The 27,408-nt window shown below is 43.5% G+C and overlaps 1 protein-coding gene across 1 annotated transcript in view; it reads right to left on the bottom strand.

Annotated features, from left to right (window-relative positions):
• The window catches only part of FRAS1 (Fraser extracellular matrix complex subunit 1), a 508,994-nt gene that overhangs the window by 166,538 nt on the left and 315,048 nt on the right, over positions 1-27,408 (bottom strand). Inside the window, exons 21-25 of the mRNA XM_052641724.1 lie at positions 14,918-15,070; positions 14,505-14,651; positions 7,789-7,935; positions 3,098-3,238; positions 1,368-1,508 (exon numbers count right to left, since the gene is read on the bottom strand). Coding sequence (XP_052497684.1) covers positions 1,368-1,508; positions 3,098-3,238; positions 7,789-7,935; positions 14,505-14,651; positions 14,918-15,070 — 729 coding nt within the window. The remainder of the gene's footprint in view (positions 1-1,367; positions 1,509-3,097; positions 3,239-7,788; positions 7,936-14,504; positions 14,652-14,917; positions 15,071-27,408) is intronic.

Below are 27,408 nucleotides of genomic sequence, written 5' to 3'. Positions count from 1 at the left end.
GTTGGGGTATCATTCCTCTTTTCTACTACTTAACTTCTGTTGAATTCAGGCAAGTTGTCTTAACAGCCTGTGCTGTAAGAATTTTCTCATCTTAAAAATGGAGATAGTATTGATAACAGCACCTAATGCACTGATTGTTGGTTGGATCACAGGTGCTCTACATAATGAGAAGCGACCAGAACAGTACTGGGCAAACGAAAGAACTCAAATGTACCACTATCATGGCTTTTCTTACTTTTATTATTATTTTAAATATATGGGGAAAGCAAGCTTTTTAAAAAGACCATAGAGTATTTCTTTGAATCAAGTCAATTATCGTCTATAAATCAAGTGTTTACTGCTTATTGTTCTGCTTCCTCAGCTGAGCTGTTAAAGTCTTGAATCAGAAAATCTGAGTTTAATATCTGATTTTAGGTTGTGCTGGCTAATTCTTAAGCCTCCTTTTTTTCTTTCCACTTGAAATACAGGATTCATAGTGTCTGCCATATTTTACCAAGGGATTGTGAATGTTAAATGAGATAACGCAGATGAAGGAAATTTGGCAAAATGTAAAATGCCATGCCTGGGTAAAGGCATTATCATTAAGTATTAATTATCCTTTAAAGTATGGGCTTCCCAGGAGGCTGAGTGGTAAAGAATCCATCTGCAAATGCCAGAGACACAGGTTTGATACCTGCGTGGGGAAGATTCCCTGGAGAAGGAAATGGCAAGCCACTCCAGTATTCTTGTCTGGAGGACCCTATGGACAGAGGAGCCCGGTGAGCTACAGTCCACTGGGTTGCAAACAGTCAGACACAACTTAGGGACTTAACAATAACAACACAGTACCAAGTTTTGATAGAAATGATGAGAACAAACTGAGGAAGCTCTTGTGAATAACTTAATGGACAAGGAGATTAAGACTTTGGGTTTAATATAAAAGTTCAACATATCTGACGAAAATGTTCCCAAAATTTCTATGCATCAAGCATATAGTGGCAATAACAAGGTCAACGGGTAATTTAGTGTACACATTGAAAACCCTGGCCCCATGTTAATAGGGCTGACCTACTCTTAATGGACACCTCACCTTAGTTCAATATAAGCTTTCTATTCCATGAAACATTGGCTTCGTTTCCATGCAGACCTTTAGGGACAACATTGATTTGTGCAAAAGAATTATTGGTCTGCACTTCCACATTCTATTTAGCCAGCCATTGGCAGGGGTGCACAAGAAGCCATCAATTACTTTAGGCCAAACTCCCTGGGTTTTCATTCTGCTCCTAATTCAGATTCTCCTTGGCTACCTGAGAATCAACACACCCGACTCCCCGACTTCCTTGATGCCCTCACTTCTTTTCAAGAATGCAGTACAGTCTCCAACTCACCTGTGCATTTGTGGTTAGTGTGGTCTGCAAAGAAACCCTTCCCGCATTCCTGGACACACTGGGCTTCCAAGAGGAGAAAGGGCTCTTCACAGCGGGTGCACTCATGGGGACCTTGGCACTGGAGACAGTGGCTCTCGCAGCCTGAAAGACACAAGTCAAGTTGACAGGAGTGTGTGTGGCTTTCCAAGCGGCTCCTGGCCCTCATGGTGAGGCCAGGCAACCTACTGGGCCAGGCAGCAGACTGGGAATCAGGAAGCAAGGCTTCTGATTGTGACTGCTGTGCTGACTGACTGGGTGACTTAGCACTAGTTACTGCATCTCTCTGAGCCTCAGTATTCTCTCCTGTAAAATGGAAAGAAAACACACTGCTCCACCCAGCTCTTTGGATATAGGCCAACGTACACAATGAAAAATACTCTGCAGACTATAAATTGATAGATATTTTCCAGCAGTCATGTATGGATGTGAGTGAGAGGTGGACCATGAACAAGGCTGAGTGCCAAAGAATTGATGCTTTCCAATTGCGTGCTGGGAAAAACTCTTGAGAGTCCCTTGTATAGCTAGGATATCAAACCAGTCAATCCTAAAGGAAATCAACCCTGAATATTCATTGGAAGGAGTGATACTGAAGCTGAAGCTCCAATACTCTGGCCATCTGATGTGATGAGTTGACTCAGTAGACAAGACCCTGATGCTGGGAAAGCCTGAGGGCAAGAGGAGAAGGGAGCAACAGAGGATGAGATGGTTGGATGATGGCATCACTGACTCAATGGACAGGAGTTTGAGCAAATTCCAGGAGATAGTGAAGGGCAAGGGAGCCTGGCGTGCTATAGTTCACGGGGCCGCAAAGAGTCGGACATGACTTAGAAACTGAAGAACAGCAAGCTAGTATCATCAATACTGTCTAGTCCTTGGCTATCTGCACTGCTTCTCTGAGTGTCAGTCTTTCCTGGCTGGCCTGGTCAGTTATCAGAGTATCACCCAAGGATGCTCCCAGGAATGCTGCCTGTGCACTCTGGGTGGCATTTCAGGATATGAAGATTGTGTGGTGGTAAATTAAGGCTGAAGCAGGTACTGGACCAGAGTAAAGTGACAGTTAGATACATATGGTGTTCGGAGGCTTGTGGGAGGCAGATGGTGGAATAATCTTGTCTTTTAATGTGCTCAGACGATCAGAGCACACTGACTCCTCCATCTGGAGCACAGCACTGTTCAATTTTTAAGGAAATCCAAAACTAATGGTCAAAACATACCTGTTTGTGTGGCCATATACCCCTAAGATTCCCATGTGGACTTCGAAATTATCAAATGTTGTGTTAGAGCATGGGTTTCCTAGATGGTACTAGTGGTAAAGAACCCCCCTGCCAATGCAGGAGACATAAGAGACACTGGTTAGATTCCTGGGTTGGGCAGACCCCCTAGAGGAGGAAATGGCAACCCTCTCCAGTATTCTATCCTGGAGAATCCCATGGACAGAGGAGCCTGGCAAGCTACATTCCATGGGATGGCAAAGAGTTGGACATGACTTAAGCAACTTAGCACACAAGTTGGGGCATAGGAGAAGGAAAGAGGGGACATTTTCATTATTACAAAGAAAAGCTCTTAAGAAAGAAACCAGAAATCGGATAAGAAGCCATAAAGAAAATTTTCTATGGACTCCTTCTCGGAACAGGGGCAATCAGAAGAGATGGAAGCTTGGGTGAGCACAGAGAAGGGCTGCAGACACTTACTCTTGCAGAGGTCCATGTCCCGGTAAAATGATGCTGAGCACTGCTCCACGCAGGCGCCATCCTGGAGAACATAGCCGTCCATGCATTGGAGGCATTCTGTCCTCAGAGGCCCGCTGCATGCATTGCAACTCCAGTCACACTCTAGAAAGAAAATTCCTTCAATCAGCTTCCTTTCTGTCCACCCTCAGTCCCAGAGACTAATTTACAAGGACGCCGTCGGCAGCTGCACAGGGTAAAGTGAGGACACCATGAGAGATGTCAGGTACATGAGCTCTAATGAGGCTCTGCTTGTACTAGCCTGCACGCTTCTCTGAGGTTGAGTGTTTCCTAATTATGTTAGACACGGCACATACATGGCATGTACAAGGATTGCTCCACACTTGTGTGAAGCCTGCTTGTCAGCGGGGCTGCTGAGGAGCCAGACCAACTGGATCTTATTCGATATGGATTCGAGAGTTCTATATCCCCGAGACACAGCACCTTCATGCAAAGTCTGCTCCAGAGATTAGCCAATTTGCTTCCATAAACCTAACAGGACCTCCTCCAAATGCCAATAGGTAAAGGAAGTCAGGGGCTTTGCTCGTGGTTCAGACAGTACAGAATCTACCTTCAAAGCAGGAGAGCTGGGTTCGATCCCTGGGTCGGGAAGATCCCCTGGAGAAGGGAATGGTAACTGAACTCAGTATTCTTGCCTGAAGAATCCCATGGACAGAATAGCCTAGCAGGCTACAGTCCATGGAGTGGCAAAGAATTGGACATGATTGAGGAAATAACACTTTCACTTTCAAAGGATGTCAGAGACTCGAGGAAGGATGCATCTGCTCACTCCACTAACACCAGCTGGGTGACTTCCTCTCAGATATCAGGCAGTGACCAACACAACACAAAGAAGCATTGATGCTGGAGTTAAAAGGGTGTGAAAGAACGGTACAGAAAGAAAGGGATTCCTGAAATAAAACAGATCTCATGTAGAGCAGACTTGATTTCTTTACATGTTCATTGACTCAGGCAAACATCTGTGGGGGATACAGCCTCGAGCCAGCTTATCAAGTGGTGGGTGTAAACTGTCCTCAAGAAGCTTATGTTCGAGTGGGTCCCAGCCCAAGTTGCCCACACAATTGATCCAGGGGGATCTTTAGAAATACGGATCATCAGGTTCACTGTCAGAACTACCGAGTCAGGCCCAGGGCGTGGGATGCAGGAAAACGTGGTGCTGTGGCTATGGCTTTGGTGATTATGATTATTCTGGTTGTTGCTGCCGTTGTTTCGGGTCAGGCAATTTGAATGCTGTCGGAAAATGCAAAGTTCTAGCTCGAAAGGTCAGTCCTTCATGCGTGGATGACAGGACAAGAAAGCAGAGTCAAGCACTTGGTTTTGGAATCAAGTAGATCTATATTCAAGTCACAGTGGAAGTGACGAATAGATTCAAGGGATTATATCTGATAGACAGAGTGCTTGAAGAACTATGGACCAAACTTTGTGACACCATATATGAGGCAGTGATCAATACCATTTCCAAGAAAAAGAAATGCAAAAAAAGGAAAAATGGTTGTGCAAGGAGTATTGGAGTTTCAGCTTTAGCATCAGTCCTTCCAAAGAACACCCAGGACTGATCTCCTTTAGAATGGACTGGCTGGATCTCCTTGCAGTCCAAGGGACTCCCAAGAGTCTTCTCCAACACCACAGTTCAAAAGCATCAATTCTTCGGTGCTCAGCTTTCTTCACAGTCCAACCCTCACATCGATACATGACCACTGGAAAAACCATAGCCTTGACTAGACGGACCTTGGTTGGCAAAGTAATGTCTCTGCTTTTCAATATGCTATATAAGTTGGTCACAACTTTTCTTCCAAGGAGTAAGCGTCTTTTAATTTCATGGCTGCTGTCACCATCTGCAATGATTTTGGAGCCCCCCAAAATAAAGTCTGACACTGTTTCCCCATCTATTTCCCATGAAGTGATGGGACCAGATGCCATGATCTTCGTTTTCTGAATGTTGAGCTTTAAGCCAACTTTTTCAGTATCCTTTTTCACTTTCATCAAGAGGCTTTTTAGTTCCTCTTCATTTTCTGCCATAAGGGTGGTGTCATCTGCATATCTGAGGTTATTGATATTTCTCCCGGCAATCTTGATTCCAGCCTGTGCTTCTTCTAGCCCAGCGTTTCCCATGATGTACTCTGTATATAAGTTAAATAAGCAGGGTGACAATATACAGCCTTGATGTACCCCTTTTCTTATTTGGAACCAGTAGACAACTTATTAAAAAGCAGAGACATTACTTTGGCAACAAAGGTCTGTCTAGTCAAGGCTATGGTTTTTCTAGTAGTCATGTATGGATATGAGAACTGGACTATAAAGAAAGCTGAACACAGAAGAACTGATGCTTTTGAACTGTGATGTTAGAGAAGACTCTTGAGAGCCCCTTGGACTGCAAGGAGATCCAACCAGTCCTGAGTATTCATTGGAAGGACTGATGCTGAAGCTGAAACTCCAATACTTTGGCCACCTGATGCAAAAAACTGACTCACTGGAAAAGACCCTGATGTTGGGAAAGATTGAAGGCAGGAGGAGAAGGGGACAACAGAGGATGAGATGGTTGGATGGCATCACTGACTCAATGGACATGAGTTTGGGTAAACTCCAGGAGCTGGTGATGGACAGGGAAGCCTGGCGTGCTGCAGTTGTGAGTGATTGAGCTGAACTGATATTCAAGTCAAAGCTTTGTCACTTTTAATCTGCATGTCTTGCACACCTTAAGCTTTTTGAGCCTGAGTTTCTTTGTCTGTTAAACATGGATAAGAAGAGCAGCTTCATAAGGTTATTTTGAAGATTGGAGAAGGAAATGGCAACCCACTTCAATATTCTTGCCTGGCAAATCCCATGAACAGAGGAACCTGGCAGGCTATGGTCCATGGGGTCTCAAAGAGTTGGACATGACTTAGCGACTGAACAACAATAACAACAAATTGTGAAGATTAAATGAAAAATGAATTGAAGGATCTCAGCATAGTGCCTGGTACATGGTGATTTAATAAATGTTTGCAGCTGCACTAGTTTCCCTGGAGAAAGTATCGCCACTCAGTGTGGGCTTGTCCTATGTCCCCCTTCACTGAAAAGCTAAGGAAACCTCTTGTTAGTCACCTTTCTCTCTTCTCTGAGGCAATACTTCTAAGTCCCAGAGAAGCAAGTAAATGTGCAAGATAGTACACATGCTTCTAAGAAGATTCATAAAGTTAATCTCACTCATTTATTTGATTGACTCAGTCCTGAGGGAAAATGACTAAAACAGAGCCTTGAAGACCGCCAGCATGGTTATGATATCACTTCACAACAGGGAGGATTTGTTGGAATCTCATTTTTCACCACAGACTGAAAACCATCGGTTAGAAAAGAGAAACTAGAAAAGGTTTTGCAGTCTTGAGCACAGCAGACCACCAAAGTTAACAGCCAGGTAGAATTTCTTGGAATGGAAAATACACAATTTTGCAAAACCTTAAAGCATCCCAAGTTTATCTGACAGATGTTTTACCTCCTCTGAGCCCTAGCTTTTCTGGTAGAATCAGAAAGGGTAATGGGGCCAGTGTGTGGAACATGGAATGGAGAAATGGAGAAGAGAAATTGAACAGGAGCAAGGAAAATATACCCTTCAGTTCTGTTTTTCTCCCAGCTGAGTGCTGCCATTGGAAGAGCATAAGCTCTGATCATTCTAAAAACTGGAGAGCAAAGTAAAAGCTACTCGGTTTTTGACATTGCTTCCTTAAGAACACCTGGAGAACAAGGACTGCATCTCCACTCTTTGAAGTATGAGCTGAGCAAATTAGACACAACTCCTTCCTCATTAAGCTTAGAGTCTGGCAATCTAGAGTTGTAAGTGCAAATGCCTTCAGGTCAAGGAAGGCAATGAAAATCTTCAAAAGAGGCCTGGTGTGATAGAACAGGGAATGATGGGGACTGCGGCAATCTTAAGAGATCATGCTCCCCGGTGGAGACAATTACTACTTGTCTCCAACCTATTGCTGCACTGAGAGACGCATACCCAGTACTGCCAGACCCTCTGACTCAAAAGAAACTGCAAATCTCAACTTTTGTATATCAAGTCTTCTGATTTTTTAGAAGGCAAAGAGTTAAGAATTTTGAAACACTGTTAATAATATAATATATTATATTATATAATTATATATATATTATATATAATAATTATTATAATATATATATTATATATATAATAATAATTATAATATATAATATATTTAGTGGGGAGAAAAACATGTCTTGGACCAAATACAACCTGAGGGTTTCTAGTTTGCCACCTCTGGTCTAGCAATTAATACTAGTGTGTGCCATGATCAGTCATTTCCAACTCTTTGCAACCCCATGGACTCTCTAGGCAAGAAAACTGGAGTGGGCTGCCATGTCCTCCTCCAGGGGATCTTCCTGACCCAGGGATCGAACCCTCATTTCCTGGGTCTCCTGCATTGGCAGGAGGATTCTTTACCACTGAGCCACCTGGGAAGCCCTCTAGGTACTAACACCTGGCACAGTACCTATAAATTAATGAATACATGCATACGTACATAATGACTTCTCACTATCATCAGAGAAAGTCTAAATATCTGATGACAGTATTTTCCAAATTGGGGGAGTGGAATTCAACAGTTAAGGGGTATCGCCAAGTAAAAGAGCTGTCATGCCTTTGCACGTCTTGGTGGAGAAGTCCAGATAGTATTGCGGGGCACAGCTCTCATGCTGACAGTCCCCGAAGAGCAGGACCCTGCTTGGATCTCGGCAGGAGGTACAGCTGGCCTGTGAATCACAGCTTCCACAATGCATGTTGCATGCTGAGCAGATAGGAAAAGAAAATGACCAGATGATTAGAATTGCAAATACGGAAGCACTGATCAAACCTAGACAGATGCTGTGAAGGAACAGCCTCGCTCCAACCTGTTCTCTAAATACTGCTCAGAACGCTACCCTGTGATCAACAGTAACAGAAAATGTTAGTCTTATCTCCCAAAATCAAAAAGGGAAAGTTTATTTTCCAGAGAAGATAAATTATAAAGCCAAGAACAGAAATCCCACATCCAAACTGTCCCATGCCTCAGCCACAGAATTTATACTTATTCCAAGATCTCTGGAATAATAATCCAGAGCGTCACTGGAACTTTGCTTCTTAAGGAATCAAAGCTCCTACAGTTTTCGATGTAGATTTAGATTTTTGTGTGATGCCAAGATTAAAATTGGGTACTGACTTAATTTGGAGCTCAGGAAATCCCGTATTTTAAGATACAAAGGACTCTAAGGTGACCTGGCTTACTGATTTCTCCAGTTCTAATTCTGAGCAGCCACTTATTTAGGCATTCATAGATGATCCCCAAGTCCTGTCACCTGTCATGCTTCCATCTCTCTCTGATTTAACAACCAGCATTTCTCCACCTGCTCAGTTGTTTACTCTAGAAACCTTAGAATCTTACTCTGGCACCTCTCTTTCTCTCGATCCTAATTCATCACTCACTGGATCTTATTTAGGTGAATTCTTCTATGTAATTCTCAGAAATTTTTGCTTTTCTCCATGTCCACACATGCCAGGACATCCAAGCCATCATCATTTCTTACTTGATCACTATCATAGCCTCCTAATTGGTTTGACTCCTTGCATTCTATTCCATGAATCCCCAAAATTGATTTTTTCTAAAATCCAGACTTATCAAGTGTCAAAGGGCACTTTAATCTAGGAACGCATATCTTTCTTCAGTCTTGGAGAAATTTCAGCCATCATTTCTGCAAATATTGTTCCACCATCATTCCCTCCATTCTTCCTATCTAGAAATCATAACAAACATATTTGAATCCTCCCAATATAGTCTCCAGGTCTCTTGTCTTTACCTCTTACTCATTCTTCAGTCTCTTCCACACAAAGGCCTTCCCTGACTCTCCAGTCTGGAACAGGTCTCAGGTCTCCCAGGTACAGTTCTTACACATTTCATTCTTGCCATACATAGAAACATTCTATTCAGTGGTTATTTGCCATCTTTATCATTTAAAGCTGTGAAATGCACAGACTAGATTTGCTTTGTTCCTTTCACAGTCCCCAGTGCCCAGCTGGTTATCTATAATTATGTCTGTGCTAAGTCATGTCCAACTTTTTATGATTCACCGACTGTAGCCTGCCAGGCTCCTCTGTCCATGGGATCCTTCAGGCAAGGATACTGGAGAGGGTTGCCATTCCCTCCTCCAGAGGATCTTCCCAATTCAGAGATTGAACCCGTGTCTCCCGCATTTCCTGCATCACAGGTGGCTTCTTTACCCACTGAGCCATTGGGAAACTGGTGTTCAATAAATACTAGCAATATAAATGATAGAAGCCAGATACTGTAATTATATATACTCAAGCACTAGCATCTCTGCCTCACTCTAAAATTTTCTCAGTATGTTTCAGATGAAAATTCTAGAGAGCGATCATGTGAATTTCAGTTCTAAAGGATATCAAATGCAGTAAAATGACCTCCCACTAAAATAAAAAGAAACTCCTTTCGTTTCGCCTACAAGAAAGGCCATTGGTATAAAATATCAGTTACAATACGTAAACTGGTAATTAAAAGTCCTAGGAAAATTCTAGACTGGAATTTCAAACAGCTAGCTTAACAATAATTAGAAAAGAATAATCGCTGGAAACTTATATCAGGCTAACCTTTATCATTTTGGGAGGCAGGATTTCTACACCCATTGTATCTTAATTTTCCCAAAGGGTCTGACAAAAATCTCAAAGATACACCTGTGAATACAAAAATGAAGTGGTGTCTAGTAGTTGTAGGTGGATTTGAAGATAGTTGAAATACATACTCAAAAAGTTGTCAGTAAATCTTTGTAACTGGAAATGAATGTCTATACTAGAGTACCATGATGAAGTCAATTTCTTACTCGATTATTTTCATCAATGACTTTAACGAAAACAGAGATCATGCTAATGATATTTAAATATGCCACATACACTTATACTGAACACATACTACCTGAAAGAAAAATTCAAATTTACTTTAGCCAGTTGTAGCAGTAAATTAGGATTCCCTGGTGGCTCAGTGCTAAAGAACCTACCTGCCAATCAGGAGATGTGGGTTTGATCCCTGGGTCGGGAAGATCCCGTGGAGGAGGAAATGGCAAACCCACTCCAGTATTCTTGCCCAGAGGATCCCATGGACAGAGGGGTCTGGCAGCCTACAGTCCATGGGGTCGCAAAGAGCTGGATACCACTGAGCAACTAAACATAGCAATAAGTTAAAAGCAATCAGATGAAGTTTAAATGGATATATCTTTCCTTTTCTCATTTGCCTTTCACTTCTCTTTTCTCAGCTATTTGTAAGCCCTCCTCAATAAACCATTTTGCCTTTTTGCATTTCTTTTTCTTGGAGATGGTCTTGATCACTGTCTCCTGTCATGAACCTCCATCCATAGTTCAATGGACTCAATGGGCATGACTTGATGGACTCCATGGACATGAGTTTGAGCAAACTCTGGGAGACAGTGAAACACAGGGTAGCCTGGTGTGCTGCAGTCCATGGGGTCGCAAAGAGTCAGACATGACTCAGCGACTGAACTGACTGAATCAGATGAAATAAGCTACACTGTAAGGATAGTCCTGCATTTATATTTCACAACTAATTGTACAAACAGAGGAGACAGAAGGCCTATTTAAACAGCAGTATTATTAAAAAAAATCTAAGAATCTTAGTTGATTAACAGCTTACTAAAAGTTGACATGAAGTGTCAGCTGGACCCCCTGCTGTATGCAGAGCTGCAAAATGAAGCCTCAAGGCCAGTTTCTCCGCATGGGGGTGACAGGTCAGTGCCCTGTTCTGACAGCTTAGAGTTTCCTGAAGTTTTCTTCTTCAAACGTCCATCAGCCTGCGTGTTCTCGAGTCCTTCTGTGAAGTCTCTCATTCCAGAAGCATAACTCAGCCCCTTCACTGACTGCCACAAGAAAAGGGTTCCTGCCGAGTGCTGTGAATTATTAAGACTATATGGAAGATCTGGAGGGATGCAGTGGTGTCAAACTACAGAGCAGGGGGCTTCCATCATTTCTCTTTGAATCTTTCTTCCTCTCTTAGTGAACACCTCATCCTCCTCCAATCCCCGCATGACCTTGTCTCACTCAAATTGGTTCTGCACATTCCAAGCCCACTGGGTTCTCAGCGTCCCCCTTCAGAGCTGTGTGGGTACAGGCTCTTTTCTCCATCTTACGACATTCAGACCACAGAGGGTATTAGGCCTACTGCAGTCACATTGGGGGATCATGTCTCGAAAAACAGGCGCAGTTCTCTGAGGTCAGTGACCCCATGGAAAATGCCAAGAAGATACTGAAGATGGAGGCAAGCAGACCAGAGAGCAGTGAGGGAAGCAGGGATGTACCTTAACCATCAGTCACAGAAGAGGAAGCGACCTCACAGCCTATGAAGTCCATTCTCCCTCCTGAACAGGCCTGTTTGCTACTGTACCTCTGAGATGGTCCTCCCTTTCTGCTCCTATATTCCACTGACTCCAGCCCTGCCAGGAGCAGAGAAGTCCAACTGGGAGTTGATGGCTAATTTCAACTTTTGAAGATAACAGTCTGAATGAATGAGCACAGAGCCATGCTATACTTCCCCAGAGGGGAGTTCTAGGGCTGAAGAGAAAGAACTGTCCAGCAACTATGGCCCCCACCAATGGACCTCCCTTCCTCATCTGCAGATGCCTGTGAAGGGGTGAGAGAAAGCCTCTGCCCTGGGTGTGAGGTTGGCTCAGATACCCTGGAGTTCTCCTGCTACCCTAGGGCCCTATGGTTTAAAGTACTGAGATCCTCAATTATCATCTCTTCTTTATCTACTCAACTAATTGTCCTTGAATTTTAGAGCTCAGTACGCAATTTCTAAAGGTTTCTGTAACCAGGCTCTAGACAGCTCTGCAGCTCTTGTTTTCTTCTATAATATGGTTATTAATGTCTCCCCTTTATACTGATTAGATTTCCTACAAAGCCCTTTACAGAACAATTTCTGCAATTTTCAGGCCTATAATTGTCTCTAGTGATGAGCATTAGAAAAGGACACCATGGATAACTTTTTTAAGTACTAGAAATTAAAATACCACAACTTAGGGGCACGCTTTACTCAATCTTTGGAAGAAGGAAACTTAAGCTTTAGCAAAAACTAAAGTTAGAATATTCTTAATTTAACTGACTTAGTCTATAAAATCCTATTTACATGGTAGCATAGCAAATGTATTTCTTCAGGGCAGAAGCTTCCCAGAAGAGAAATATTTCCATGCAACGTATTTTTGTCACCTATACACTATATAAGGGATTCTGTTTTTTTCCTTTGAACTTTAATTTCTGTGATTCTACTGTGGTGAAGAGCCTCATCAATCTAAGTCACTCCTTCTACAGCAGTACTCCCTTGCTCTTGAACAGAACATTTAAGTATTTCATTCATGTCTCTTGTGTTACAGAACCTACAGATGCTGGTAGACAGTTGATATATACCAAGCAAAGGTTTTGTTACAAAAGTAAAAAGAAAAAAAAATCTTTTCATTGTCTTGAAAAGAGATTTTTATCTCTGGTTTCTCAACAGATGATGCAAAACGAGGGGTTCTAGAACTTCATTTCAAATGCTAATCCTTGCAAGCATCTCCATAAACAGTAATATCTATCTTTATAGATAGTAGCAATATCTATCTTTATAAAATATAGGTATCTTTTAACGCTTGATTTGTCTCTCATCTCACATGATGACGGTAACACAACAATAGCTATACTGAGAGCTTATTCTCTGCTAAAGTCTACGCGAAGTGCAATGATGTTAGATGTAGAAACTATTTATTTGGCTGTGCTAGGTCTTCACTGATGCACACGAGCTTTCTCTAGTTGCAGCAAGGGGGGCTACTCTCTAGTTACAGTGAGTATCCTCACTGTAGTGGCTTCTCCTATTGGGGAGCACGGGCTCTAGGGTGTGCAGGCTTCAGTAGTGGTGGCGCATGAGTTTAGCTGATCTGGGGCATGTGGGATCTTCTTTGACCAGAGATTGAATTTGTGTTTCTTCCATTGGCTAAAGGAAATTGGCTCCAGGACTAAAGGAAATCAGTCCTGAATATTCATAGGAAGGACTGATGCTGAAGCTGAAGCTCCAATACTTTGGCCACCTGATTTGTAAGACCTGACTTATTAGAAAAGATTCTGATGCTGGGCAAGATTCAAGGTAGGAGGAGAACGGGACAGAGGATGAGATGGTTGGATGGCATCACCAACTCACTGGACATGAGTTTGAGTAGGCTCTGGGAGTTGGTGATGGTCAGGGAAGCCTGGTGTGCTGCGGTCCATGGGTTGCAAAGAATTGGACACAGCTGAGCGACTGAACTGAACTGAACTCCTCCACTGGCAGGTAGATTCTTTCCCACTGAGCCCCCAGGGAAGCCTTAGATGTAGGCACTATTACAATCCCCCTTTTATAGAAAAAAGAAACTAAAGCCTAGTGGTTAATTCACCTGCTCAAGGTCACAAAGCTAGTTAAGGGGCAGTTAGGAGTTGCAATTTCATTACCTGATTTGAGAGCCCACTCTGCTAACCATGACTCTTTAATTCCTTCAATGTGGTACTTCGTAGGACACAAACTTTAAATATCTGCCCTTTATTTGCTAACTGTCATTTTCAAAACGAGAAAAGTATAACACAATTTTTTGGCAACTGACACTTTACTGACTGAAATGAAATAAGCCTCCTCAGCCTGTCCCAAAACTGTTCCTTCACCTGTGAAGCACTTCCTGAATTTCCCCCCTCCGATTTGCCCTTGCCCCAATTTATCCCAACTCTTCATTTGTGTGTGACTCAGATAATTAATCATGCTTTGGCTTATTTGAGAACTAAGACATCTATACAAGTAGCTCTCATGCAAGATAAAAATAACTACTGTTTGGGCAGAAACTGAATGCCCTGTAGCATATCAAGCCTTGCATATTGTCAATATTCAACAAACATATCTCAAAAACAAACCCAGTGAAGTGCTGAGGTCATGGCTTGTGTGCTTGAAATGAGCTCTGCTCTCTGCTCAGGATCTTGGAACTGACTCACGAAAAGAAACCATAGGAATAAAATAGACTAACACTTTAATTATTTAAATGAGGTAACTGCAGTACAGAGAGGTTAAATGATTGGCCCAAGATCACACAGCTGGTACTTGCAGAGGAGAGACCTAGCCCAGCACTTCCAATCAGGCCCATATCTGAGTTATCATCTGTTCATCACCTCCAAATGCTTTGTAGATTTCTTTTCTTTCTGTTCTAAAAATAAAGGTTAGGTAAGAATATGGAAGCAAAAAAATCTCTCTGTCCTTCCATGACCTCAGAAGAGCAAGAAGGGATAGACAGTTCATTTTTTAAAAAAACTTACGCTGACACACACGGTTATCATCGAGATAGTGCCCAGGGAAGCAGGTGGTACTGCAGGTGCCAAGGTGGGACAGAACACGGCCAGTGTCACAGGAGGAGCAGGAGAAGGGACCCCTGCCCTGGCAGGTCCTGCAGGAGGAGTGACATTCTGCAGAGAGATGAGACACAGAGGGAACCCGTGAAGCCAAATTCCCTTCCAAAGCAGCACACCCAGAGCCACTAATAAAAGCTCCAGCACGGAGAGGGTTAACTGGTCTGCTTCACTGCCCCCTGCACTGGCGTGATGCCCCCCTGCACCGGTGTGCTTCTCACTTTCTGTCTCTCTCTCTGGAGGTTCAAGCCTTCTCAGGTATGATCCCCAAGTGAAAGAAGATCACGGGGCACCGCCAGCTCCTGCGTCCAGCACTTACTCACTTTTACAAGCTCCTCTCTCCACGAAGTACCCAGAAGGGCAATCAGGGACACAGCGGTCCCCCAGCAGCAGGTTCCGGGCATTCTGGCACTGCAGGCAGATGCTCCCGGTGTCATGGAGGTCGGCTACACAGTGATGGCACAGAGGGTGGCAGTCTAGAAAGGACAGAGGGGAACAGAGAGAAGGCACGGATGCTGTGAAAGCAGTGTCTCGTTTCTACATTGAAAGGTAAAAGGGACTGCAATGACCACTGCTGCAGCGCAGACAGCTGGGGAGTAGCCTGAAGGCAGTGTGTACATCAGTAAAGTAGAAGCCTGGGACCTGTACAAACGGTTTGTTTGAGGATTTTAGCAAATGGCCAGGCCCAGCACAGCAATTGAGCCTTCATTCCTTTCCAATTGAACAGCCTTCAAACCCTAAGGCTGCCTGTGATAGATACTTGCCTGGAGTATAGAAAGAACTGTCAGATAACAGAAACAGTCCATCAGATCAACACAGAGAGCTCTGAGAGCCCGAATACAGACAGCCCCACCTCGTTCACAGAGCTTCTTAGTATGCTCAGTACCTCCACGAGGCTCCACCTCCCAAAGGGGGTCTCCCAGAGTCAGCTCTCCAGTCTCAGACATTGGGGGAGAGGATTAGGGTTAGTTGATAATTGAATTGGGGGAATTTTTCATTCCTTAACTAGAGGTAGGAGAAGGCAATGGCACCCCACTCCAGTATTCTTGCCTGGAAAATCCCACGGACAGAGGAGCCTGGTAGGCTGCAGTCCATGGGATTGCTAAGAGTCAGACACGACTGAGCAAGTTCACTTTCACTTTTCACTTTCCTGCATTGGAGACGTCAATGGCAGCCCACTCCAGTGTTCTTGCCCGGAGAATCCCAGGGATGGGGGAGCCTGGTGGGCTGCCATCTATGGGGTCGCACAAAGTCGGACACAACTGAAGTGACTTAGCAGCAGTAACTAAAGTTAGAGTTTCCTTGGTGGTTCAATGGTAAAGCATCTGCTTGCCAATGCAGGAGATGTGGGCTGGATCCCCAGGTCGGGAAGATCCCCTGGAGATGGAAATGGCAACCCACTTCGGTATTCTTGCCTCCAGAATTCCATGGACAGAGGAGCCTGGCGGGCTACAGACCATAGGGTTCCAAAGAGTGAAACATGACTTAGCAACTAAACCACAACAAAGAGGTCAAGTTACAAAGAAGAGTTAAAAGTCATAGGATTATATATCTGGGACGGCCAGCACTCTTTCTTGTTCTCACCCATATAACAGTCCTCCTCTGACTAGAGAACTTGGATGTATGTAGCTCTCCCTATAGGTGAAAACGTCCTCTGTCCTACTTTAAGTGGTAATAATGCTTCAAGTCTCATTTACTACCCTCCATCCCAAGGATGGAAGCCACAAATTATAAATTACCCCCCAAAATGAAAAAGGAGTAAAGACCTAGGAAAATAAAGGTCTGGTTTATATGGTCTATCTTCCCCGCCAGGATTCAAAGCACTGTTTGCAGTCACTAAAGCACCATTCAGTAGCCAGGTATGTCTTATCATCCTAAAGTCTTGTAGACAGAGACTGTGATTTCTAGAAATATTCAGACTAAAGAATCCTTGTCAATAAAACAAATTGCTTACCTCAGTTGAGAAAGTATCTGCCTGCAATTTGGGAGACCTGGGTTCAATTCCTCAGTCGGGAAGTTCCCCTGGAGAAGGAAATGGCAACCCACTCCAACATTCTTGCCTGGAGAATCCCAGGCAAGAATGGACAGAGGAACCTGGTGGGCCACAGTTCATGGGATCGCCTGTTGGACACAGCTTAGCGGTTTCTTTTCCTCTTTGTTTCCCTCTAAGCCTCGGTGACACACTTTCTAATTGCTGATCATCTGAGACATATTCTATGCAAAGAAGAGATGTTAACTCCATACCCAGCACTCATTTATCCATACAAGAAGTCTTTCTGGGGCCTCTGCAGTCACTCCAGAAGTTGAACCTGGAGTGTCCTCCTCAAAAACGCCAACTTCTTTATAGCAGTACATAAACGAACGGCCTCTGACCTTTCTGTGAACTGCAGGAGTTTCAAGTTTCTGGCAGCCTTTTGCCAATATTAGAAACGATTCTTGATATCCTAAGAGGCAAATTAATCCCCATTACAGTCCTTCAGTAGATTATAAAGGAAATGATGGGTGTATCGAGAGAAATCTGATAAGGAGGCTATTTCCTCCTGATTCAGTGTATGGCTTCCACACAATTCCAACCTTTTGTTTTCTTTTTTTGAGTACTCTCCTCTCGGTGCCAGGAGCACTGAAAAGTCGCTGGAGCAGATGGAGGTGGCTCTATTGTATGATTACCTTAATGGGTGGGTGCAGGTTAGAATTGGAAACCCAGGAAACAGGACTGATTCAAGGCTCCATTGTCTGAAAAGTCTTGGCCTCTTCCTCTTCATTTAAGCCAGTGCTTAAGAGAGTGCCGGGCTCAGGTATGCGTCAACGAGATCTGCAGGTGTGCAGTGGTCTAAAAACTAGTTGCCTCTAACTGAGGCTTTCTCCAGCATACAATTAGAGAAAGGAAAAAGAATAATCACCAAGGCGATGCTTTGAAAAGAAAGTAAGCAGATCTCTTGAGTATTTTGTGGCTACAATAAACAAATATTTATGGATTTGTCTGATTGTGTGGAACTCTAGAAGCTGTTTGAATGAATTGTGTGATGTGTATGAAATAATTCGAATGGCAGCTAGAGCTAGTTCACGCTCTCATGAAAACTGCTTTTTAAAAATGTTTGTTTTTATGTATTTATTTGGCTGCACTGGGTTTTAGTTGAGGCACATGGGATCTTGTTCCCTGACCAGTAATTGAACTCAGCTCCCCTGCCTTGGGAGCACAGTCTCAGTGGCTGATCCACCAGGGGAGTCCCTCGTGGCTACTGCTTTGAAACTGTTTCTACTCAGAACCCGCCCTGCCACCCTCCCAGGTCCTCCCAGGTTATTTCACCCTCTACTTGATTCACCCCACCAAGCATAAGCACCTTTGTTTCTTTGCTGTCAATCTCTTTATTTCATCTCGTCTCCCCTCCCAGGATGAAATGGCTAATTCCTCCACCCATATTTTTTGATCCAATACTCAACATTATATGAACATTATGGCAACATTATTGCATCTTTTACCCCCATCTCTCTTCATTCTCCCTGACATCAACCTCCAAATATGTTCTGCATTAGTTACTCCCCCCAAAACTTTTCTTAACAGCCATTCCATCTCTTGCCTTCCCCTCACCACCCAACTGTCTTGCCTCCCTATCTTCTCACTGCACTGTTATCTGCCTTCCGCCTCCACAATTCAGCTGTTACTGCTCTTGAAAAGGGCTCTGACCACCTCCTAATGACCAGATGTAATGGCCTCCTCTAACTCCTGTACTGCGTGTTGTACTCAGTCGTGTCTGGCTCTTTGCAGCCCCATGGACTGTGGCCCACCAGGCTCCTCAGTCCATGGAATTTTCCAGGCAAGGATACTAGAGTGGGTTGCCATTTCCTGCTCCAGGGGATCATCCCGACCCAGGGATCAAACCTGTGTCTCTTGAGCCTCCTGCACCACAAGGTGGATTCTTCACCACTGAGCCACCTGGGAAGCCTAACACACCCAAAATGTCTGCAGCACATGGCACTTCAGATCACCCGTCCTCCTTGACCTCCTTTCCCCTCTTCCTGTGCTTTGTCCTGGGGCTCCTCTCAGTCATTCTCTGCCTCTCATTGCCTGATAAGTGTAGAAACACCTCACAACCCTGAACCTCTTCTAGCCCCCTAACTCTCATTTGCCAAAGGTCTTAGAATCAGGCATGGCTGTTTGCATCATCTTGGTCTGGTAAATAGCTACCAAAAGCCTGTGGAAAGGGCCCAAGAGTTGCATAGCGAGGGAATGTGAAGTGGTACAGCCACTATGGAAAACAGGATGGAGGCATCTCAAAAATTTAAAAATTCTACGTCTGCATACTTCTCTGAAGAAAACAACACTAAACTGAAAACATACATGCACCCCTATTTTCACTGCAGCATTATTTATAAAAGTCAAGATATGAAAGCCACCTAAATGTCCATCTGTAGATGAATGGATAAAGGAGATGTAGTATATATATTCCCAATGGAATATTACGCAACCATAGAAAGAATGAAATGTTGCCATTTGCAACCACATGGATGGACCTTGGGGTATATGCTAAATGAAATAGGTCAGATAGAGAAAGACAAATACCATATGACTTCACTTACATATGGAATCTAAAAAGCGAAGAAAAAAAAGAGAGAACATAAAACAGAAACAGAGTCAAAGATGGAGAAAACACAGAGACAGTGGCCAGAAAGGAGAGTGCTGGAGAGGGGATGAGTGAAACAGGTGGCAGGGAAGGACAGATACAAACTTCTAGTGACAAAATAAATAAGTAACGGGGATAAAATGTACAGCATGGGGAATACCAGCTATAATACCATAATAACTTTGTATGGTGACAGACGGTAACTAGACTTATCGTGGTGATCATTTTATAATGTATAGAAATATCAAATCACTGTGTTGTGTACCAGGAACTAACACAGTGCTGTAGGTCAATTATATTTCAATTTAAAAAAAAAAAAAAGGAGAGAGTTGCAGAGACTTCTAAATTACTCAGGGCTTCTGCCTCTCTCCATGGCTCCATATTAAGCCTTCAAGAGGCATGGAATCAATCACCAGACACACCACAATGCATGATGAAGTGAGTACCCAGAGGCAAGGAGAAATCAATGAGTGACGCCTGAAAAAATAAAACAATCAACCGTACATTACCCAAAGCATCACATTAATCCAGGTTAGTTTACAGTTTCACATTATACACGAGACTGCAACTACTTGAGTTTGGAAAGTTGGACTCTTTTTGTGCACTACCTGTTACTTCAGTTTACTCGCTCAGTCACGTCTGACTCTTTGCGACCCCATGAATCACAGCTCGCCAGGCCTCCCTGTCCATCACCAACTCCCGGAGTTCATTCAAACTCACGTCCATCAAGTTGGGGATGCCATCCAGCCATCTCATCCTCTGTCGTCCCCTTCTCCTCCTGCCCCCAATCCCTCCCAGCATTAGAGTCTTTGCTTGAGGTGGCCAGAGTACTGGAGTTTCATCTTTAGCATAAGTGCTACCTGTACTCATTCCTTATTCATTTATCCATAGCTTAAAAAGTCATGCTGGAGGCTTCCCAGGTGGTGCAATGGTTAAGAATTCACCTGCTACTGCAGGAGACACGGGTTCGATCCCTGGTCGGGGAAGATGCCACATGACATGGAGAAACTAAGCCCGTGCTCCACAACGATGGAGCCTGTGCTTATGCCCTAGAACCTGTGCTCCACATCGAGAGAAGCCACCACAGTGAGAAGCTCATGCACTGCAACAGAGAGTAGCCCCTGCTCACCGCAACTAAAGAAAAGCCAGTGCAGCAAGAAAGACACAGCACAGACAAAAATACATAAGTCAGATCATTTTTAACAAGTCATCCTGAACACCCAGTCCTAGGAATAGACTCACCCCAAAACAACTGTCTGCTTGAGTCCTGTGTTAATGCGTGTGTGTACTGTGCAAAGTTGCTTCCATCGTGTCCGACTGTTTGTGATCCTATGGACTATAGCCCACCAGGCTCCTCTTCATGGGATTCTCCAGGCATGAATACTGGCATGGGTTGCCAAACTCTTCCAGGGGATCTTCCCCACTCAGAACCTGTGTTTCTTGGGTCTTCTGCATTGACAGGTGAGTTCTTTACCACTAGCACCACTGGGGAAGCCCTCCTGGGTTGTTAATGTTAACAGCAGTAGTAGTGAAAGTCACTCAATCATGCCTGAATCTTTGTGACTCCATAGACTATATAGTCTATGGAATTCTCTAGGCCAGAATACTGGAGTGGGGAGCCTTTCCCTTCTCCAGGGGTCTTCCTAACCCAGTGATCAGACCCAGGTCTCCCACATTGCAGGTGGATTCTTTACCAGTTGAGCTATAATACATTCCTGCAAATATTTCTTCCTAAATCTGTCTTATAACAATCCCCCGACAGAAGACCACATAAAACCAATACGCTCTCAAATCTTGCTGTGGAGTCAACCTGAAGGTTGACTGACTTTTATTAAACCAACTAGAAAAGAAAATTAAATTCCTAAAACCTAGGAAACACCTTTGTCTTAATAGGCTTGAAGTCAAATTATAGGAAAGAATTCCTTGGGAGAGCTCAAAATGAGTTATAGTGTGCAGGTAAAGAAGCCAGAAATCCGAGCAACAGGGCTTGAGGATTAATTCCAGTGTCCTGACTACAATCAGAAAAGCATTGTTCCCACAGGAAGACTGCTCGGGGGTGACAGGCTACAAGCGGCCAGTCCCCCTGGGCACCACCTGTAGGCAAGCTTCAGGCTCAAGCCTGGGAGCCCACTGTGATCTTCCACACTGAGAGGGGCTGAGTGGGGCTAAAGACAGGGAGCTTACAATTTTATTTTTCTGACTACAAAGTGAGCCATGGAAGAAACTATGAAAAGCATTTTTATAAAGTATAAATAAACATAAAAATCCCCCTACATAAATTTTTCAGAGTAAATAGCTACTCACATGGACCTTTTTCTCTTAGTTCTTTTTCTGTACAATTTTCCCTATATAGATTTTTACAAAGATGCTGCTGCTGCTAAGTCACTTCAGTTGTGTTCAACTCTCAGCGACCCCAAGGACTGCAGCCCACCAGGCTCCTCCGTCCATGGGATTTTCCAGGCAAGAGTACTGGAGTGGGGTGCCATTGCCTTCTCTGTTACATAGATGAGATTCTACTAAATATTGTTATATACTAACTTTTTAAAATTTAATACCATATAATACTTTTTTTTACTCAATGCCATCATTTCCATATGTCATTAAGGGATTCTTCATAAACATCATTTTTGGGGACTGCATAATATTCTAGCACTGAATAAGCCAAATTTACCATTTTCTTAAAAAAAAATTTTTATTTTTAGCTGTGTTGGGTTTTAGTCACAGCACAAGGGCTTCTCTTTAGCTGCAGGTGAGAGTTCAGTAGTTCAGTAATTATGGCACATGAGCTTAGTTACTTGAAGGCATGTGGGATCTTAGATCCCTGAACAGGGATTGAACTCATGTCCCCTGCACTGGAAGGCAGATTCTTAACCATTGGACAACCAGGGAAGTCCCTTATCATTTTTCTTATCCTTGATCACTTACTTTCAATTCATCTACTTTTATAATGAAGGCCAAGATAATTCACTTGTGCTTTTTAGATTATTTCCTAAATGACAGTGTCAGTAAGTACAGCTAATATTATTATTATAGCTTACATTTATTGAGCTTTGAATATACATCAAGCACTATATTAATTATCATAAATGCATAATCTCATTTGAAAAGATGAGGTAGGCAATATTATTATCTCTATTTGAAAGATGAGGGAAGACTCAAAAGTTGTCATTTGCTCACACTGACTCCAGATCATACACTTTTAGCCACTACAGTCATGAAACAAATGTGAAATTCTCAATCAGTTCAGTTTAGTTCAGTCAGTCACTCAGTCGGGTCTGACTCTTTATGACCCCATGAATCACAGCACATGAGGCCTTCCTGTCCATCACCAACTCCTAGAGTTCACTCAAACTCATGCCCATAGAGTCAGTGATGCCATCCAGCCATCTCATCCTCTGTCGTCCCCTTCCCCTCCTGCCCCCAATCCCTCCCAGCATCAGTCTTTTCCAATGAGTCAACTCTTCGCTTGAGGTGGCCAAAGTACTGGAGTTTCAGCTTTAGCATCATTCCTTCCAAAGAACACCCAGAACTGATCTCCTTTAGAATGGACTGGTTGGATCTCCTTGCAGCCCAAGGGACTCTCAAGAGTCTTCTCCAACACCACAAATTTCTGTTCAACTGTTTCATCATAACTTTGCCTGCACTAAGACATTAAAAAAAAATAAAACAAGCTGGCTAATTTGGCTGGTGAAAACTGCTGTTACACAGTTGTTTTGATTCAGATTTCTTTTATTATAAGTGAAGCTGAACATGTAACAAATCTTTCTTTCAAACCATAAAACTGTTCAAATGTCTCTTGTACTCATAGAGCTTTCACTATTGTGCAGGTGAGGATCCAAGATACAGGATGACAGTTGAGTATCAGATGTGTGTAATTAAACAGTAGGTTGAGATCTCAACCAATGAATTCTTTCCTCATCCACTGCATCCATCCCCCATTGGACATGGCAGAGCATGGGCACCGCGTGCTCCTGGAGAAAGTTAGCAGAATCAGACCAGCACAGATACCAAATTCATGGAGCCCAGGGAGCAGGTGAAAGATAGAAGAAAAAAGAAACTTAAATGTGGAACTGGAATGAGGAGACTCACACCGTTCCCCACCAATATGACCCCTAAGCTCTCCAACTTGGTACCCCAGCCTAGAAAAACCCTTTGAGCTGGAGAGGAAGAAGGAGCAGAAAGACCCTCTACTTTGCCCCTCCGCTCCCCTCCCTCCCATGGAATAGGTTGGAGGTAGCCAAGTAGGATATTCAAGAATACAACACTAAAATAGACTTAGCCTGTGCTTCTTGACTTTAAAGAGGGTTGTGCCCAAACTGAGTCCTGGGTCCTAAGGCAATAGAGATGGTGGCAGAGCAAGGTGAGCAACGAGAGAGTGTAAGGCAGATGCTTAGACATGGGACTACCTTGAGATCACTGCAAACTTCTGTAAAATGTAAACGAGACAAGCACAGGGACCATGGAAGTCTCTGACAGGCGACCAGCTCAGTCCAGCAGTCAGGGAAGGTTGCCTTTGAGAGGCTGAGACAGGAAAAGTAAGTGGGAGTTAGCTGTGAGAGGAGATGAGATGGGGGAGGGAGGTTGGAAAGGTCTCAAGAAGAAGGAAAACGTGCAAAAACCCAGAAGCGCAAGAGAACAGGATGCCTTCAAGGAACTGAAAAAGGTTCTATACACTTGGATGTTGAAGAACTACAAAACTGCTGCTCAGGACCTGGCTATGCTAGTTTTGGAATATCTTGTAAGTCAGGAAAAAGAGTATGAATTTAGTCTCATGGCAACTGGGAATTGGTCTGTGTGTCTGTATTCTTTGCCAGTTTGTCTACTGAGGTCTCTGTGTTTTTACTACAGATTTAAATGAGAAATTGTATGAAAGGTAACAAGCAGTGGCAGAAGACATGAAAACCACAACCAAGAAGCAACAAGCCAAGAAAACTGCCACACGGCTGCTTTCAACACAAACTTTAATGGGAAGAAGAGAGGGGTCCCTAGGCTTCTGCCTCCTCCTCCCTTCCGTGATATTCATAGAAGACCCTTCTCTGTTGACATCCCCTGCTGACCTGCTGAGGCTTATGCTAGAGTAGGCATATTAAGAATACTGTTGTGTAAGTGTATAAAGGCTGTCGAGACTGGGAATGGAGACCTTGGGTGTCCTTTGAGAAGGAAAACCAATATACCAGTGGTTTATCTTTCAGACATGACCAGGGAAGACTTTTGAGCAATCTGCCAGCTTCCAAAATGCCTTTAAAATTTACAAAGCAGAATTTGGCTAAATCAGTGGTAGCTAGTTAGGGCGCCCTTGCTCAGTCGCTAAGTCGTATTTGACTCTTTGCGATCCCATGGATTGCAGCATGCCAGGCTTCCCTGTCCTTATCTAGATAAGGGAGCCCTTGTCTATATGTTAAATGAAAGAAAAAAATATTGGAGTGAAAATATCAGGAAACTGTGGGGAATTTGAAGGCCTGGGAAAAGGCTGACCTGGCCTGCACTACCTGGTCTGCAATTTACTTCAGGCCAAGAGGAACAGGGCGAAACTTGGCTGCATGTATGGCAATTTACAACTGCCCTGTCAGAACAATTTGAGATAATGAAGAGAGAAATTTCCCCATGGCCGGCAGATGCACTAATTATACAATCTAAACATAATTAAGAGGTGCTATGAGCCCATCTCCAGACACCGCAGGAGGTGACTATGTGTCCCCGGGAACTGCTACCACACTAGTCATTTCATGCACAATAAAATCTATGGGGCATATTTTTTTTTAAGAATTAAGCTGATTTGGAGGCCAGTCTTGAATTCTTCTTAGTAGGTGGTGACCATCTGACAAATCCTGATTCAGATTCTTGCTGGACTCACACTGGTAGGAGCACAACATCTTTTTTTTTTTAATTGGAAGACATTTCTTTACAATGTCATGTTGGTTTCTGCTGTACAACTTCAAGCAGCTCTAAGAATACAAATCTCCCCTTCTTCGTGAGCTTCCCTGCCACCAATCACTCCCCTCATCCTAATCCCCCTAGGTCATCAGAGAGCCCGAGTTGAGTTCTCTGGGAACACAAGCTTTTAAGGTGTCCTTAAAATGCCAGTATTGTCAGAGAGGCCAACAAAACAGCAAATTCCTCTGTAGCCCTCCTTATCCCACCTCCAGTCCCATTCCTCCCTACAGGTGATGTCTGGAACAAGTTCACAGGATACCTCAGAGGAAGTTTATATTGTCACTGCTTAATTTGTACCAGAACCACAGTTACTAACTAGAGGAGTTGAATTCCCAACCCACCAATCTAGGAGCCTCTGCAAGGATTAAAGCCCCATCTGTGCGGGAAGGCATTTTCAGCTGACCTTCCAGTCTGTAATCAAAAAAGGAGACTAACCTCAAATATGTCTAAATGGTGAGCGCACATCCCTTAATTGCTTAAAAACAGCGCAGTTCAGGAGGCCGTCTCTCAAATCCTCCCACTGCTACTCAGTAAGTAAATCCTTATTTGTCACTACTTCAATTACAGTAAAGAGTCTTTAAATAAAAGACTCATTAAGGATGACAGGGAGAGGAGAGAGACCCCAGATACATTTACGTGTAGCCTGTTTCAGATCATACACATTACCTTCATTTCAGACTTAATATATCACTATATATTAAACAGGTGGAGGGAGGAGGGTGGCTGGAATTCCAGTTATTTGTCTATGTGTCTGCTTGCTCACAAACCCAGTGAATTAGCACATTAAACCCACAAATTAATGAACACATTATAAGGGAGCCTGGAAGCAGAGTATTGGCTGGTGCTGAAATAAATACACTTCTTATTTTTAAGCAAGCAGCGGATTCCATTTGTTTTTCTAAATGTGCACAGCATGTGCACATGCTACAAAGGTAAATACGTAAAAAATTAATATTTTGACTCAGCAGTGGCAATATCCTCTAATACTTCATCCTGCTGCTGTGAGGAAATTATATGCGGTCATCACGGTGTGAGGCTTTCTTCAAATCACAAAGGCTCTGCTTTGAGGATCAGTGAGGATTACCCACAATCATGATGGATGGAAGTACATGGCAGTGAAATGACTTATTTCACGTCTTTGGAGCCAAGTCAAAAAAGCTTGAAGATATTAAAGTAAATGTGTACTGTCAAAGCAATGGCTTTGCATGTTGGTTTTATGGGGCCGTGACTCCTTAGCTGATAAATAATGGACCTATAAAAATGTATTTAGATACACAGTGAGGCTTTTAATAATGTCCTGTCAGTAGATTAGGTTCTTAATGCAACTGCATTAAACGTGTTTGGAAGCTGTTAAAATAATCAGAACTTGTAGCTGTTCCTCATCAGGCGGGAAAGAAATGATTCCATGCTGAAGCTCAGGGTCCTCGAAGTGTGTATGGATTCTGAATTTGGATGCCACTTTGAAAACTGATGGGGTTCTATTTGTGAGACAAGCATAGCAGGAAGCCAGAAAATAACATTCAGATGGCAGAAGTAAAAGAAGCACCCTTACTTCCCCTTTGGAACATTACTTTGGTCCTAGCCCACCCATCAGTCAGTTCAGTCGCTCAGTCATGTCTGACTCTTTGCGACCCCATGGACTGCAGAATGCCAGGCTTCCCTGACCACTGGAAAAGGGAAGGGCAAACTACTTCAGTAGTCTTGCCTTGAGAACCCCATGAACAATACGAAAAGCCCACTCATGAGCACTTATAAATAGTGTGCTCTGTTTAGGGTTAGCTCTGAGTTAGTACAAAAACAAACAAATAAATAAAACTTGCCATTTTTCAGTGTCTGTGGCTACAGTTTTACCCTGGGAAAAACCAATAAAGAAACAGCAACAAAGCCCACTACTCTAGACAGAGCTTAACGTTATAGGACAGTGATTTCTGCCCAGTGTTGACAAACTTACAAATGTGGTGAGAAGCCTGGGGTAGCACCCACAGAGCCAGGCAGCTAAAAGGAGGGAGCGAGAAGCAGCGTTAGATGTAAGAGTGAAGCTCCTTCCTCAGGTATGATGCAAGTTCTTGCTGCCAACAGGGGAAATAAGCACCCTTCCTGTCCAAGTATCCTGACGCCTTGTATCTAACCTCCCTTCCCCCCAGTTCTTTTAATCTTGCCTTCCCTCCAAAATAGAAAAAAGTTCACTTCAATAACATCTCCGGGATGCCCGTTGGGCATGAGGAACTATGGAAGCTACTGCGGCAGACAGAGCATTG

Source organism: Budorcas taxicolor, chromosome 6, assembly GCF_023091745.1.
Source record: "Budorcas taxicolor isolate Tak-1 chromosome 6, Takin1.1, whole genome shotgun sequence".
Taxonomy (NCBI): domain Eukaryota; kingdom Metazoa; phylum Chordata; class Mammalia; order Artiodactyla; family Bovidae; genus Budorcas; species Budorcas taxicolor.
Note: the sequence above shows the minus strand (reverse complement) of the source record. Positions and strands in the feature narration are given on the sequence as shown.